The sequence below is a fragment of the Tetranychus urticae genome, chromosome 1 (genome assembly GCF_039701765.1).
Source record: "Tetranychus urticae isolate SD_2017Ah chromosome 1, NJAU_TeUrti_SD_1.0, whole genome shotgun sequence".
NCBI lineage: Eukaryota > Metazoa > Arthropoda > Arachnida > Trombidiformes > Tetranychidae > Tetranychus > Tetranychus urticae.
In genome coordinates, this window is record NC_142958.1 from 18,730,508 (window position 1) to 18,747,336 (window position 16,829).

The 16,829-nt window shown below is 32.6% G+C and overlaps 3 protein-coding genes and 2 long non-coding RNA genes across 11 annotated transcripts in view; 2 read left to right on the forward strand and 3 right to left on the reverse strand.

Annotated features, from left to right (window-relative positions):
- Positions 1–916: 916 nt before the first annotated feature.
- On the forward strand, positions 917–11,213 carry Sans (SAM_USH1G_HARP domain-containing protein Sans). 2 transcript variants are annotated; one of them, XM_015940372.3, is made up of 4 exons: positions 917–1,170; positions 1,498–1,958; positions 8,990–9,402; positions 9,505–11,213. In XM_015940372.3, exons 2-4 carry the CDS (start codon positions 1,780–1,782, stop codon positions 11,004–11,006), a joined length of 2,094 nt encoding a protein of 697 aa, XP_015795858.2. In that variant the 5' UTR covers positions 917–1,170; positions 1,498–1,779; the 3' UTR covers positions 11,007–11,213. The 2 variants fall into 2 exon arrangements, with proteins under 2 accessions (XP_015795858.2, XP_025015987.2); XM_025160219.2 differs by lacking the exons at positions 917–1,170; positions 1,498–1,958 and adding an exon at positions 8,566–8,727.
- On the reverse strand, positions 2,831–3,521 carry LOC107372195 (uncharacterized). Its single transcript, XM_015940380.3, has 2 exons — positions 3,204–3,521; positions 2,831–3,126 (listed from the first exon to the last, which is right to left on the reverse strand). Exons 1-2 carry the CDS (start codon positions 3,426–3,428, stop codon positions 2,914–2,916), a joined length of 438 nt encoding a protein of 145 aa, XP_015795866.2. The 5' UTR covers positions 3,429–3,521; the 3' UTR covers positions 2,831–2,913.
- On the reverse strand, positions 6,878–8,591 carry LOC107372196 (uncharacterized). The gene is made up of 5 exons (XR_016197721.1): positions 8,452–8,591; positions 8,200–8,361; positions 8,038–8,132; positions 7,830–7,907; positions 6,878–7,512 (listed from the first exon to the last, which is right to left on the reverse strand). It is a non-coding gene; the product is annotated as an uncharacterized LOC107372196 (long non-coding RNA).
- A 298-nt stretch (positions 11,214–11,511) lies between the features above and the next one.
- Positions 11,512–12,160, reverse strand: LOC149094717 (uncharacterized). Its single transcript, XR_016197722.1, has 2 exons — positions 12,038–12,160; positions 11,512–11,889 (listed from the first exon to the last, which is right to left on the reverse strand). It is a non-coding gene; the product is annotated as an uncharacterized LOC149094717 (long non-coding RNA).
- Positions 12,161–12,252: 92 nt separating this feature from the next.
- Positions 12,253–16,829, forward strand: part of Tomosyn (syntaxin-binding protein tomosyn) — a 53,855-nt gene continuing 49,278 nt past the window's right edge. For 4 of the 6 annotated variants that reach the window (XM_015940369.3, XM_015940371.3, XM_089265836.1 and 1 more), the window contains exons 1-2: positions 12,269–13,897; positions 14,243–15,639. In XM_015940369.3, coding sequence (XP_015795855.2) covers positions 13,703–13,897; positions 14,243–15,639 — 1,592 coding nt within the window. In that variant the 5' untranslated portion in view covers positions 12,269–13,702. Of the gene's footprint in view, positions 13,898–14,242; positions 15,640–16,829 lie in introns of all 6 variants that reach the window. The other 2 variants (XM_089265835.1, XM_015940370.3) reach the window with 2 other exon arrangements.

Here is a 16,829-nt window from a genome sequence, read left to right on the forward strand (position 1 = left end):
TAAAAATGGTAAAAAACTATTATTACCTTTTAATTCAAGGTGCCATTCCTATTGTAATCATAATAATAATGTGGCAGCCATTGATTAAAATACCATTGATAGTTATTTATTAACTATTATTTGTGTCATTTTTTCCCAAGGAAATTTTGGTCAAATGAAAAGTACTTCACCCAAAACCTGTAATCAAAAAGCATGATGCAAACGGACATCAGAAGAATAAACAAAAATCATTTAAAAATCGGAAAGACACCAAAAAAATACCCGTGAAAGCTGAATATAATAAAAAAGGTTGTTTCTTTGCTTGCTGGTAAACATTGCTAATCAGCCATTTTCAAGCACTAATACTAACCATAATGAGTTGCAGAATGCAAGTTAAATAGCCAACAATCAAGCCAGAAAATGAAGAAAATCAAATTGCCTACTATTAATAAACCTCAAGAAAAGCACCCAAAAAAACAACTAAATAATGCAATAATAGTATAATGTAATAGTGAATAATATTAATAGCTGTAATGGTTAATGGTAATGCTGCATGTAATAACTCTCATTGTAATAAGTTGATGCAAAGTTGCCTAAATCAGCCAATTGTGAATTAATCATGAATTAATTGAGTTCATTTGTTGAACCAACCAGAATGACATGAGAAAGTTTAAAAAGCAACTAATTTTGGGTTGGAAAACCGAGAAACCAGAAAAAAACCAAAACGGCTAAAGATGGTTTTTACAGAAAAAAGGTTTTCTACTTGTCTTAACTGGTTAGAGACTTTTTGTTGTTTTTTCCTAAATATTTCACAAAAAGTGTTGAATATTTCTAGTAAAATGGTCAACTAAACTAAATGGTAATTAGTTGAGATTACAATAACAGTGAAATGTGTAACTATGTTGATTAAATGGCAACAATTTCCAGGTTCAAAGTCAACAGTCCAATGCAAGAGATAACAAAAAGGTTCACAAGAAATGGTTTCCTCGTCTCGGTCACTTGCTTTTTGCTTTAACCAACACTTCAACCAAATGTCTCCTACAAAAGACTCCTTTCACCCACTCAATTGAAAACTACCTGGTTGAATCCCCTCGTGAATCCCCTCTCATCATCATCATCATCCAACTTCCTTTCTTTTCATCTTTTCTTTACCTTTCATCTGTGTTTCCATTAGGTTTGTGCCAAGATCAGGTTAGTCTATTTTCAACTTGCCAACTTACCTTTTATCCTCCCATATTACCCACTCTAGCTAACTCCCTTTCCCACCTTCTTTTACCTCTCTATTTTCATCATCAGCATCAGTATTAACATCCCCATCAACATCCCCATCATCATCATCATCATCATCTTCTGTTGTCTTTTTTTCACCATTTACTGACTGTCGTAACAACAAAAGCCTCTTACCAACAGTGGCAATAGCAACACAGCAACAAACCCGAAAAGACGGCGACAAAATAAACAATCATCATTATCATCATAAACTTTATTATAATTAACATCATTAATCGTCTCTCTTAGTCTCTCTCTGTCTTTCTCTTCCTTATGTTCATCATCAACAACCGTTAATAATCATCTTGCAGTTAATTTTGTAAATTGTGTACTTTTATGTAGCAACAGAAACTTTTTGGTTTTACTTTTTTCATCATATGTTGAACCAACATTGGATTTTGTGATATTTGTCCTGGTTCTTGTCGTGTCTCTATTTTGTGTCCCTTTTTAATTGTTAATTTTTAATTTAATCAACAATAAATTGAATAATGACAAACGGATAATAAAGTGATTACCAATCTGATTAATAATATGTCTAACAACATTGAAAAGGATAAATATCATCGAGCTGCTCGCGATGGTTTCCAAGACATTTTAAAGGAAGCAACCAGAAAAGACTGTAACAATCCAGATGAAGATGGGTTAACACCGACTCTTTGGGCAGCTTATTATGGTCACTTGGACGTATTGAGGTTACTCATTGGTCGAGGGTAAGTTGACCAGTAAGGTTGTCATTCAAATTAGTCAATCAATGTAAACCTAAATTGAACATATTGGTTACCCAAATACCCAAATGTGTGTTGTTTTGTTTGTTTCAGTTTCGAGTTATTACTTGATTAACAATCTTGAGACTTTTAATCACAATTGTAAGCACAATGAATACCAGTTAATTAAACCCGAAATAGATTGGCAGCATTAATTATTAATTGTACCCATTTTTGTTAAACCAACAATCAGCTTTATTGTGAGACCAGAAAACAAAAAATTGGGTATCAAAATGATTAACGGAAGATAAAGCAGATTAAAAATGGATTTCATTTTAATTAATATTGAGCATAATATTGAATTGGTTAATCTTGATTATTTGGGAAAGTTATTTCTTGCTATTTATATTAACATTAATATCCCTCCTGTTGGTTAAACAATTTAAATTGATCCAATAAATTGTGATAACAATAGCTAACCATTGATTTGGTGCAATAGAAGCAACATCTTAATTAAAATTTTGACCTGTAAGGCATTTCTTATTGAACTAATCTTAACCTATTCAAGTGAAAGTTGATCAAGATGTAAATCTTTAATCAATTGTTTCTTTTATGAGTTTCCCTCAATTTATTCGGTATTATTGGCTGAATCTCCTGTTGAACCTCAATATATTCAAATAATAGTTGACATAATCTGATAGCAATAAAAAAAGATTGAATCGGGTGAATGGATATCTTGCAAAACAAACCAGACTTACACATTACTGGTTACTAAAATGAAATGTTTATCGTCAAATCAACTTAATGGTGAATCAATTAATTTACAATTTCACATGAAATAATCAAACAAACTCGATCAAGAAACAGTGTAACCAAAATGTCTGAAACAGTTAGAATGAAGTAAATTTATTGAATGTAAATGAAGATCAAGATTGTACTGACTTGAAGAGAAACCAGAATCCTAATTACTCCATGGATTTGATTGAGCTGACCATCCATCCGAAGGTGGTGTTGAAGGTGCAGGAGCAGGCATTGGTGCTGGTGCTGGAGCAGGAACATGGGTCAATAAAGGAATCGTAATTGGAATGATTGTCTGTTTAGTTTGTTGACTTGGAGCTGGAGGCATCATCATCTGTGGCGGAGCTGGAGCTGGAACTTTAATTATCTTTGGTATCTGGTTGAAGATGGAAAACAGAATTGAAATAATTGTTACCTTAAACTTAAATTAAATGAAGTGGACCTTCAATTTACCTCGATAGCAACATATTTCACTGGTCTTGGAGCACATTGGCAGGTTGGTGGATTGTTTGTTGGCGGTTGACTCCAGCTTGATGCACTTGCCAGTAAATCCGAATCGGCTCTAACAACATTCAACAGTTTACTGTTTATCGTTAAATTTGAAATTAACAGAGCAATTAACAAACAACTTGAAACGAAGAAGCTGCTATAACAGGTTGACCAGCAAGAAGGTAGCATTTGTAATCGTTTGGAAACCAAATTAAAGTGTTTATTCCCAATTTAAATAGAAAACAAAATTAAGCTTTAAAATGATTTGAGCTCAACGAGAGTTTTCACTTTAATGATTGATATCTAACTTAAAGTTTAACATCTTATAAGCGACAAATTGATTAATATCATGGATGACAATTTAGTTTCACTTTTAAATAAATTTAGACAATCATCCATTTTATGATTTCATTGTTTTATTTCAACTTTTCATGAATTTAAATTTTGCTCATTTCTCCATGACTTTAGCTATTAAGTTAAGGCTTTATGTTTTGCAGATTTGGTGAACAAAAAATTGCAACTTGGATGGATTACAATAAAAGAAATCATTTGATTATGAATTTGGGATAAAATGGCTAAACAAAGAGTCTATTGATTACTTTCTTGCTACTGACTTCATTTGCAAGAAAAGTGTTGGATGTTATTTTGATAACAGAAGACGATTAAAAATGGAGTTATAAAAATAAGCGAAAAATTCGTTGAATAAACTTATTTCCGTGTTCCCTTACCATTGAGATCGAGCCATTCAACAAGTACACTTGTCGAAGGACAAACCGATAATACCCAATCAAGACCCAAGAAACATTAGATTCAATCATCATTGGAGTCAAATAACATCAAATACATTTTGAATTGATTAAGACGACAATTTAAATAGTCAATACTCATGACTTAAAAACATTCATTTGATGAAAATTGAAGCATCAGAGCAACAGTCGTTAAATTATGTAAAATCATTGAAGTCAATCTGGGAAATGGTATTCAATCCATAATGAAGATTGAGAGAACTTGAAATTAAATGAAAATCTGAATAGTTGAACTGATCAATATGCTCAATACATTCTAACCTTTAGCAAAATTTGAATCAAAACATTGATGTAAATTAGTTATAAAATAATGTTGTTGGTCATGTAATGAGTTGATGAAACCAAGCATTAGAGCCAAGTCTTTAAGTGTGAAAAACGGACTTTCAATTGAAATGGACTACATTCAGAGTCTATAAAATTGTTTAATTGTCACCAGTTTATTGTCATAACACAGCTCAAAATAACAAGATAATATCAGTTGAATGTAGAGTCTGTAAAAAACTCGACAGTTATTAAATTGCAATCAATTTTAGTCATCAAAATTATCACCTTTTCAGCGCATTTTCATCTCAACTGTTGAACCCGTTCAATCTGGAGTAACACACAGATGAAAATGTTTGGTCAAATTGAAAATAAAAAGTAAATTAAATAACAGGCATTAATAATGATGATGGTGCAGTACAGAATCTGTCTATCAAACAATGTTAATGGCAAATAGGAAATGAATAGTAATCATTATTCAATCAAATTGTTACCAATTTTTCCATATTGAAAGCTCGATCAATGACTTGATCAACAAATTGTTGCCACTTTAATATCATTAGCGTATCAACCGTACAAGTTGATATGAATAAAGTGAAATGTTTAATGAAGAATCGAGAGGAAAAAAATGTAAAAACACTTTTAGGTTTCAATTTTAGCCTATCATTGAATGTTTAAAGAAAAATATTGAAGAGTGAAAACACTTTATCAATAAATTAACCCAAAAATGGGTGAAATTTAATGAAATGAGACGAAAAAAATTACAATTAATTTATTTCCTCATTTAAAGTCAATATTTAATCATTTGTCCACCAACTATTTACAAAGATTTACAATCATTTAGCGTTTCTTGGCGGCTCAACTGGTAACCTTTAACGGTTAATTGACTGTTAATTTAGCAATGTTAACCATTTGGAAAGTCATTGACATGATCAATTGAATACAATCATTGGGTGAGGTTTCATCTCGGGTTGATTTGTCAATCAATCAAGGTAAGGTGAGGTGGAAACCTCACCTGAAAGCTGTTCATCACAATTTTGGAGAATAGGAAATGGAAGAAGAATTAAAATTTGACGAGATTAACCCAATTATTGGTAAATTATTTCATTTGCTTCTCTCGCAATTAAGAGTCAACTTTCATTTGAACATCAAACCATTAAAGAAGGTTAAATTTACTAGATTAGCTGTTGAGTCTAATTACATTACCTTTTTGATTATTTCATTTATTTGCATTGGAAACTTTCTCTTGATCAAATATTTACCTCAATCATAAAGTGGTTCAAACAATCAAACCCAATCTCAAGGTTAACAATCGTAATTATCTCGAGTGTTCAACTGTTTCAATTTGATTAACATTTTTAATTAACAATGAGAAGAAGCGGAGAAATGAAAAGTACACAAATAATTGCAATCTGTTTCCATTGAATAATTTGGTTGACAATTTTAAGGTGCAATCAATTTTCTTGTTTGCATGATTTACCAAATTTACAACTTTCACTTGATTTACTTGAGCAAATGAAATCAAAGTTTACCGAGTAAATCAATTGTAATCAACGATTTAGCTATTCAATTGTCTAGTCTATCGTTACAATCAGTAATTTACTGTTCTAAACCATCTAAATCAATTTCAATTTATTCTCGACTCTTTTTTGTTTCTCATTGCATTCAAGATTGAACCCATTTTAACCCAAAATTTAATCAGTGACAATGAAAACAATGTTGATTCTTGAATGGCTGTTAGTTTAATTATAACTTTACCAGGTTAATCCTTTTCTTTCCAATTAACGCGTAAAGTCCATTTTTTAATTGTAAATGGTTAAAGAGTACAATTGGATGAGTAAATGATCAATGAATGAATTGATACTTGAACATGATTATAATAATGAAGCATAAAAAGCTAACGACTTATCATCATCACCATCAACTTGAACAATCAAATTGTTTAACTGCAATTGTAAAGTCAATTGTTGACTCTGTAAATGGTCGCCATTTCAACCTTTGTGTAGCTTTAAACACTTTTAATGGTAATTTATCGGGTCAACTGTAAATTGTCAAAAAAATTGTCCACTCAATTTAAATGTTCAACTGTTAGTAGTTTGAATTGTTGAATTGAAACATTTTTCCCTTTTGAAACATAACAATTGTTTCCCTTAAGGTTAGCAGAAAAGTGAAAAGCCAAAAGCCATTTCAAACGGCTAACAATTACACTTTAATTTGTGTAAATTAATTGATCATTTCATTGATTCTAATCAATTGTTTACACGATTAAAGGTTAACCGTTATGATGAGTCGAGATAAAGATGATTTAATGTGTTGATCAACACACTTGACATTAACTTTTTTTGTTCAATTTTGTGTTCACTGTGATCATGATTAGATATAAACTTTCACCTTTTTTGCTTGTTTCACTTGAACAAAAATGAAACCGCTTTTTACTGTTAATTGTAATGGGATAGTTGAACAACATTTTTCAAATCGTGATTCAAATGATCAAAATTGCGTGAAAATAAAATGAAATAGCCAAAGCATCGCATTAACAGCAATTTTGAACAGCTAACAAATCATAAGAAATCAGCAAAAATTATATTTAATCAACAAACAAAAAGGTCAATGTTCGGTTTGCTTGTTGATTTGTTTTCAGGCTCATCTTTACTTTCTCTAGTTTTCATTACAAATGAAATGATGATGGTAATGTGCTTCTCCGGAAGGGCGACTGTGAAAATTAGCTCCGGGCGTTAGCCTTTTTTCATATTACTTTGACTTTTGATGGCTTATTATTATCATTATTATTACAACCATTATCTGCCCACTTAGCTCAGCAATTTGTCTTTCAAACATCTCTCATCAACTCTAATGTGAGTTGAGCAACTACCTGTGCATAACGATTTATGCATGTATTACGTTGAATACGTTGGAGTCGGTGATGATCACAATATTCATTCTTAGGTCCATTTGCATAGTTTAAGGAATCCTCTTCTCGTTCCTTAGATGATATCATCGAGTTGTTTACCATTTTGTATAATTGTAACAAGAAACAAATGACCATCTTATGACTGTAATTGAATTGAGATACTAAGATACATTGTAATTTTGCCATCTTGGTTCGGTTTGAGCTCAGGTTATACTCAGGTCCAAATGTCCATCAAAAGATATTATGATTGGTTTCAACACTTGATTCCATTTGGCTGTTATGGTCATCATTGTACCTTGAATCAAAGATGAAATTGGTTGTGTATTAGTTATCATTTATATTGGTTAAAATTGAACAATGTTGATTAGTGTGTTAACATTTCAACAATTGATAACATTGACTGTTACTTTGCCATTCAGCTATTAACAGTTTTTTTTCATCCAATTTTCACTCTCTCTTCACGTCTTCTTTATAAGTTGGTTACCATTTTTCAAGATGAACAATGCTTTTCACTTGGACTCAGTCAATTGTTTTCACATCTTTTGACTTACCTGGTTTAATTGAATACTCATTTTACTATCTATTATTGTCTTGATACATATTACCAATTACCTTAATAGTTTTCTTTTTGTGGTTAATCTTTATCAAATCAACGGTTCATTTGTGCATGTCAATCATGATTAAAGGCAACTAATAAAAAAATGAAGAAGAATAAGAAGAAGATCAAAGTTTTACTAAAATGAGAAAAGAAATAAAAAATGAAAGGAAACGAAGACAATTCAATAGCTAAATGAAATGAATTATATCGTTGCAAGATTACCTTAAAATACTGATGATTAGTAAGTTGATGAGCAAGATGATAATCTTTCTGGAATCCGTCAGAATCGTGATTGTTTAACCTAAATATGCGTATTTCTTTACCCATTAATATTAGTATTACCGTCAGTTAACATCCAAAAAAATAGGAAAGGTTCAAATATACATTTCAATTGAATTATTTTAGTCCGTAAAAAGCAGGCAGAATACAGTTTATTCATTGAGTTAACAGGTAATGAAATCCATTTGGAAACAATTGGAATCAATCAATTAGATTCACATTGAAAAGCCAAAAAAATATGCTCAACCCAAGTGATCCAGTTGAACCCTGTAGAGGTAAAAGGAAAGGATTTAGAAGTACTTTTGATTGATACTGTACATACTTGTAATTAATTAGACAATTAACATCGTGACTTACCTGTTTACTGTAGGTTATAATATTAATCAAAATTATATTTGCTTAATTTACTGTAATTTTTGTTGCCTCAAAAAGACAACTTTCACTTGTAATTGAAGTCACTCAAAAAAGTCTCGTTTCCAGCTGACCAAGAAAGCATTTTATGCTTTTCTGTTCTCAATCTTAATAGCTGATCGGCTCAACGGCTTATTATTTTTGTGACTGTTAAAAATATAATCATTTACATAATAGTGATAATCAATTTTGCTCAGTTCACTAATCAAACACGACAAAAAGGTATTTTTTTCTCTGATTAAGAACACTTGTTCATCGATTGTACTTTATGCTTTATGCTTGTATGCTTTTTTTGCCATATGACATTGGTTTGCTTTTTCCCTCTTAATTGTTTTTCAATTTTTTAGTTGCTAGCGCTTTCATGTATCTATAATGACAAAAATACTGTGATTTATTGATTTAGTATTAACATTGATTGATTAATCTGTTTGTTCACTTGCTCATTGTTGCTCTTTTCTAATTTAACCTGTTTTCTTTGTTTCAGAGGTGATCCAGATAAATGTGATTTCACTGGTAACACTGCGTTACATTGGTCATCATCAAATGGTCATATCAATTGTGTCTCCTTTCTAGTCAATTTTGGGGCTAACTTGTGGTCGTTGAATAATGACTTTCATACAGCCAAGGATTGCGCTGCTGTTCATCAAAAATCAGAGATTCTTGATTTTCTTGATACAACGATGGCCAAGCAAAGCGCACTCAACCCCAAACTGGTTCAAAAACAGAAGGAAAAAGCTATAACTGAAGCTGAAAAAAGGATTAAAGCATTCGACAAGATTGCTAAAAAAGCTCATAAGAAAGCAGAAAAGGAAGAAAAGTCGATGGAAAAATTTCGCAAAAAACTTTTAGAACCAATCTCATCTCTACCTTGTTCCCTGAGAAGAGATACAAATACAGGTGATTAGATTTACAAATTTGAGTTCAAGTTAACATAATATTGTTAGACTTGTGATGGCAAATGAAAGATTTATCTAATTTTATTCATTTTCTTTTCAATAGCTAATACCGGGTCAACATATACTTCCCATGTAACACCAACCGGTGTTGCTGTTGTTAATGGATCATTGAGTTCAGCTCCAAAATTTTCAGATATAGTCAACAATGGGACCATGACAAATAAAAGTCGTGGTTTTGGTGGAGTATCTCGTAAGGTATTACTCCGTAAACAACAATCTGATTCAATTTCAACTGCATGCAGTGGTGATTACAAATCTCGTAGTGGAAGTGAACCTGGTTTAAAAGAGTTACTTTTGGCTAATGGTAAAAAATCAATTCGATCGTTAACTGGGTTAAGAAGAGGCGATGATGTACTTTATGTACGTAAATACGACGTGATTAACAATAAGATTAACTCTGAACGATCAAACAGCTCTCATCATATTTATGCCTCTATCCCGTGTAAAGAATCAGATTCATTGTCATTGTCAAATGGGTACTTGGATTCGGGTAAATGCAGTGAAATGAGTAATAACAGTATTAACAAAACTAATTTCACTAACAATAACAATCACATTAACCATCATTACCATCAAAATAATCACAATCATCTTTATCAATCTAATGGTGAACGTTTATATGCACGACCAGCCTTAAGAGATTTATTTGGATCATCGTGTGACGATTCATCAACTTATTGCCATCCTCGGACAAGTGATAGATCCTTTTCATCGTCAACAGGATTCCTTGGTTTCAAGAATAACCTGCATCGAACTGTGTCTGAGCCCGATTTTTTGAGCCACATGGCAGATTCAGGTTTAGGAGATGAAATGATTTCATGTAATACCATTCAAGAGTCATCAATATTTGAAAGACCAGGGTTTGGTTCAGTCTCATTTAGACATTCCCTTTTATCGGCTTCCAGTTTATTAACGCCTTATACCGATACAAAGAAATCGTCATCAATTGATAGAGAGGACCAGGAAACTGCTGATTCAACGGACAATTCAGCAAAACATTACCACAGTTTGGAAGCTTTGAGGGCAGCTCAGAGTAACGGTGAGGATAAACCAGCTAATGGAAGTAATATTACTGCAAATGGAACTGGATCAGATTCAATTGGAAGTGCTGGATCATTGGCCCAGAGAAATGCAACTTTGTCAGTCATGTCAGGAACCACTGGTGGGTGGGATGAAGATGGTAATACTTTGATTGGTGATTCAGCTTCTTCAGCATCGATTAACAATAAACAGCGAGGAGGAGGCAAAGGAGGTCCGACAATTGAAAACGGCTCTAAAAGTGTTGGTGATAATGCTGATGATCCATCTTTGTTAACTCCAACAACACCGCCGGTTGTATTGTTTCTTGCTGCTCAAGGAATGCTTGAGTATACTGAAGTTTTTCAAAAGGAAAAGATTGATCTTGAAGCTTTGGCTTTACTCAATGAAAATGATCTCAAATCACTTGGTCTACCTTTGGGTCCAAGGCGTAAACTAATGTTGGCTATTGAAAGACGTAAAACAACATTGAAAGAACCTGGTTTAATTACTGACACTATTTTATGATCATCAATCAATTTGAAATGGCCTCGCTGTCCAAGTGCCAATTTCTTCTAACTAGCTTCCATCATAACCATCATCATCTTCATCAGCCATCTTCATTAGTTGTCTATCACTTGTTTATAATTTGTATCCTTCATTCACATTTTCTTTTAATTGTATTCTTATTTCTTTCATTACTACCAACATCAAAATTTATTTTGAACCCATCAACGACTTTCATCTCATAACAATTTATTACCGAATTCGCTGTAATCACACCAACACACTGTTTATTTGAGCCATGCTTCTAATATAAGATCCAAGAATCGCAAAGAAAACGCTTATAGTTCTATTTTCATGTCTGATCGATTCATATTATCATCAACTCATATTATTTCTTCGCTCTTTCTTCCATCCACATAGGCGATTTAGGCGATTGAGGCGAGCGACAGAGCGTAGTACGGCTGAAAACATACTTGCGGAGCTACAATAAAAATGAAAATAATGTGTTAATAGTTGAGAACTTCAGTGTAAAATTAAACCTCGGTTTAAATTAATGAACTGTACATTGAATTGTATCTGTGAAGAAAGTCAACCAATAGGCAAGAATCAGAAAAGAAAATACAGAAGATTTTACCGGAATCGATGTAAGATCTAGTGACAATTATTTCATTAATAAGAAGCAGACAAACCTGTAATCAGGTTAATCGGTTGGAGATAAAAAATGTCAGAATCAATGTGTGTTTAAATCGAGAGTCCATGTTTCGCATAGTGAATTTCATTCTGTAATTAATTGAAAGCATTAATAATAGCTGATGATCTAATTTCCAGCGTAAAATATAACCGATTCAAAGTACAATTGTCCTCAAATTGATAAGTTTTCACTAAAATAACATTTGAAATAAGACTGATCCACCATTTTAATTCAAACAAATGTAGGTGAAAGGTAAAAAAAATAAAAACATTACCAGCTGTTAATAGGTTTGAAATCAAAAAGTAAGTTCAGGTAGAGTAAATCATTCCTTACTCTTTCACAAACAAATGAAACAACTTACCTGGTTCATCTAAAATATAATTCAAGTGAAATAAGAAGACAAAAAAGATTAATAATAATGTTGAATCGAAAAACTCGGGAAAATTAAACTAAACAAATTAAAAGCATGAAACAAGTGGTAAACACTTGCAGCAAAATTGACTCTCTCTTTACTGCCATCTCTATTATTACGTAAGAGTTATTTTTTCTAGAGGGCGTTTTTATCAGAATCAGAATCAGATGAAAACTCTAACAGAGCAAAATTCAATTCTGTTCATCAGTATCATCACATTTTTACTTATTTTAAACAAGTTACACATACAAGTATATTTACTAACATACATATTGAGCCATATTTTTTGTTATTTGTGATCATCCAATTTACTATGAAACTTGACAATTAACTGTAATTACATTTCATGATTTCATTTTCTATTGTTATTCACCTTGTTACCATTCCGACCAACTTAACTTCTGATATATTTGTTTTTCTTGCTGGCAATTCTGGTTAACAGATTTTCTTTTCTTTTTCCCTGTGTCTTTACTTTCTCATTTGTCTATCCATTTGCATTTTCTCCTTCTTTTTTCACGCCATATTTTACATTCTACACTTATTTTTTCTTGTTACATAATTTTGCTTCTCATTTGTTGTTTTTAATCATTCTTTCGATTTCTCTCTGTCTCTCTACTCCTTTTCACTTTATATTCCTCTGCTTTTTGCTCCTTCTCTTGTTCTTTCCTTTCTTTCTCTCTTTCTAAAACTCATTCTGTTTTCCAATTGCCTCTCTGTCTTTCTGGGCAAACATACACCTTTACTTTTAGTTTTGTTTAGTGTCTGTGTTTACCCAAAGAATTAAAAAAACCTTCGACCCTAATTTACTTCAATTTTATTCTCTGGTTACATCGATCAATCTCCTTGACTATTCCAAGTGATTTAATTGCAATTTTGTGTTCATTCATTGTATCGTAACTGTAAAGGGAAAAGACATTCGAAAGACTATCATCATAATAATTTCCATAGGAAAATCCGACAACAAGTAATCACCAGCAACACTTTCGACGTGGTATCTTTTCTCGACTGATGTTTGTACTCTAGTGAATTGAACATCAGTGATTCTCAGTTACTGTGCAAATTATTGTTCCATGAAGACAATTGTTTTTTATTGTTACAATTTTTTCCTCGAACGGTGTAACATTACAATTCTGTGATTGGTGAAGGTGCTTAGAGGTGTATTTCTTTTCAAACACTAATGTTAACCATTATTTGCGGTATCAGAATGGTTTATCAACCAAATTGGAATTGAATAGAAAAATAAAAGGAATAGACAGACAAGACAAGGAATACATGATAAAGAAGAAAATAAATGATTTGAAATATGGGAAAAAAGATGAGATTGGAGTATAAACAAGTCGTTTTTGTTGTGCCGATTTAGTTTTACTTGATATCACCATCAATTCATCATTTATCCCTTTACATCCACTTTTTTCACAATTTATTTCATCTATTGTTTATATTGTAGTGTTTGTGCTGTATTTTCTAGTGTCGTTCTTTTGTGATTGTTTCCTTACTGCCGGATTTTATAACGTTTCAAGGATAATTTGGTGACAGTGAAACGCTAGAAGAAAGCCTTTAATTTGGGCTTTCTTTTTTTAGCGAACCAAAAAGGTAGAAGATAAACAACGAAAGATGGATAAAATGAAGAGAGGTGGCTTCTTTCGTGGTATGCTTGATAATTGGAGGTATTCGTCTTCATCTATGGGCTCTCAATCAGGTTCAGCTCATCATTCATCTCGTGATGACTCAAAATCAACCTCCAAATCCGATTCTCCATTAGCTGATTTTGAAGATAATCTTAGATCTGAACATTTTCTTCTTAGTGAGGTGAGTCAATCCATTAAAACATGGATCGATCATTTTGTTTCCTTAGGTCTATATTTACATTGACAAGTGAGAATCTCAAATGTTAAATAAATTGGATTAATATAATTATATGTTCCAAAAATTGTCAAAGGCGAGAAAATTAGTGTTATTTGGTCAGCAAATGAAGACTTTGATTGTCATTCAACTCTTTCCTCTAAGATATAATTAAGTTGATTTTACTCATTATTATACAATGTAATATCAACTTAAATTTCTCCATCGTCATTCCAACTCCGCCAACGTATATTTTTACTGTCAATTAATTCTTTTCTTCTTCTTACACTTTATTTTCCATTGTTCATTTAGATTGTTCGACATGGTTTTCCGCATAACCCTACTTGCGTGGCCTTTGATCCGATTCAACGTTTAATTGCAATTGGCACTAGAAACGGTTGTTTAAGAATAATAGGTCGACCTGGAGTGGACATTAATGTTCAACATGTCGGACAATTTGCTGTTATCCAGATAATTTTTATAGTCAATGAGGGTAACTTGATTACTTTGTGTGCCGATGATTCAATTCATCTCTGGTCTATCAAGACTAAAACCCCATCAATAGTTCACATTCTTAAATTTCAACGTGAAAGAATCACCTTTGCCCATCTTCCATACTCATCTAAATGGTTGTACGTTGGAACGGAAAGAGGAAACGTTCATGTAGTTAATATAGAAACTTTTCAATTATCTGGTTATGTGATTAATTGGAACAAAACAATCGAATTATCTCGTAAAACTCACCCAGGATCCGTGATACACCTTTCAGACTGCCCAATAGATCCAAGCAAATTATTAATTGGTTATGAATCGGGAACAATTGTTCTCTGGGATTTACGCTCCAAAACCGCTGATACTCGAGTAAATTACAACGAACCCTTGAGAAGTATTTCATGGCATCACGAGGGAAGACAGTATCTATGTAGCCATACCGATGGATCGATAACTACTTGGAATGTAAAGGCTCCTCGACCTGTCTCAGTGACACTGCCCCATGCCAAACAAATAACCAAAGATCTGAAACCAGAGCCATGTCGTCCCATTTACAAGGTTGAATGGAAAACAGTTAGAGAAAGTGATTCATTCATCATTTTCTCCGGAGGATTACCTTACAGTTCCTCTGAAACTAAATCTTCTTCCATCTCATCATCATCTGGAACAGTAACATCAACACCAGCCAGCGGATCAACATCAACCAGCAATAGAGACAATACTCTAGTTTCAGCATCTTCAGGTTCAACCTCAAGTGATTCAGGATCCGAGTCAAAGGCTAAAGTTGAATCAAGCAAATCCGATTCCATAGCCAGTGGTACTCAAAGTCTTACAGTTATCCACGGAAAGACAACCACGGTTCTCGAAATGGAGCATAATATCATTGACTTTATCACACTTTCAACGGGAACCTGTCCTGCCGAACCCAGTGATCCATACGCTATTCTTGTTCTCCTTTCCAGTGATCTGGTTGTCGTTGATCTTACCAGCACTGGTTACCCATGTTTCCGTAATCCTTACACAATGGATCTTCACGAATCACCAATAACTTTTTGCGCCTACTTTGCCGATTGTCCAACGGACCTTATACCTGCCTTTTACTCGGTTGGGTTCAAAACAAATCCCAAAAGACCCGGTATCTCTGAAAAAGAGTGGCCAGTTAATGGAGGTGAATGGGGAACTGCTACACCAAGTTATCCAGAAATCATAATCACTGGGTATGTTGCTACATGTCCTATTAAACTTCTAGATTACCTTGCATGACTCATTTTTCATTTCTCATCATTTTGTTCATCCTTCTGGATAAACCTACCAACTCATTTGGAAACTAACAATAAACTGTCACCAAAATTGACATTATTGTAATCACTTGGTAAAGATTTACAAGTTTATTTATACATTGGTTGAAATGTTGAATGAAAACACGGATAACACTAATTATACATTTTGATAGACACAGTGAAAAGAAGGGAGAATCAAATTATTCATAAATTTATCACAATTTGCTCCTTTCAACACAATCAATAACATATCACCACAACAGTTATTTTTAACATGTAAAACATGAGTATCATTTTCTTATTGAATCTTGAAATTAATTCTCGTTTGCATAATGTAATTGAGGCCAATCATTATCACAGTTATTTTTCATAACCAATCGTTTTTTCTCCCCCTTCTTCTCATCTTGATCTTCCATTTTTGTGAATGTTCCACTTACCGTTATCCATGTCATCCTTTACTCCGGAATAAGAATAATCCAGAGAATCGGAAATTGAATTATAGATCCTATTATTTCCCCTTTCTTGCTCCTATTATTCTTATTCACATTCTTATTTTTATTCTACTTTTTCCTTCTCTTCATCCCCTTCCCTGGTATTAATCAGGGAATTGTTAGAGGAAAAAGCTAGCATAAGAATAACAACTGGAACAAGAAGATGGTGTATCAAAAGAAAAATAAAAAGATGATGAGGTGAAAAAAAGAAGAGTAAAAAAAGAGACAAAGAAGAAGATAAAGAAGCTCGAGAAAAGAGCAAAAAGATGTTGATAATGATGATGAAGAGATGATAAAAACTTACCAAAAAGAGAGAGAAATAAGATGAGTATCTCAAGAAAAATACTTTGTTCATGTTATCATAACTAAATTCGTATTCCTTCATGATCTGTGATTTGTATCCCTTTACATCATTAGTTTGTATCGACCATTGACTCAGTGTATTTTTAAACTAAACCCTGATTATCCAGTGTCTTCACATACAATTGACCTTTAGGTAAAAAAAGAGATACATAAACTGACCTAATGAAATGGCCATTAAACTGTAGCATAAAAATGCTTCAATATTAAAATACAAAATAAAATCGATGACATTTTATTACAATCCATTTAAAATTACAAGCTTTACTTATGGAG

Excerpts from the sequence above, each read along its gene's own strand:
- Sans (XM_015940372.3), top strand. The coding sequence starts at position 1,780 with ATGTCTAACAACATTGAAAAGGATAAATATCATCGAGCTGCTCGCGAT. Across the intron at positions 1,959-8,989 it reads AGGTTACTCATTGGTCGAGG|AGGTGATCCAGATAAATGTG; the intron begins GTAAGTTGACCA and ends TCTTTGTTTCAG. Across the intron at positions 9,403-9,504 it reads GAGAAGAGATACAAATACAG|CTAATACCGGGTCAACATAT; the intron begins GTGATTAGATTT and ends TCTTTTCAATAG.
- LOC107372195 (XM_015940380.3), bottom strand. The coding sequence starts at position 3,428 with ATGCTACCTTCTTGCTGGTCAACCTGTTATAGCAGCTTCTTCGTTTCA. Across the intron at positions 3,127-3,203 it reads TGAAATATGTTGCTATCGAG|ATACCAAAGATAATTAAAGT; the intron begins GTAAATTGAAGG and ends ATCTTCAACCAG.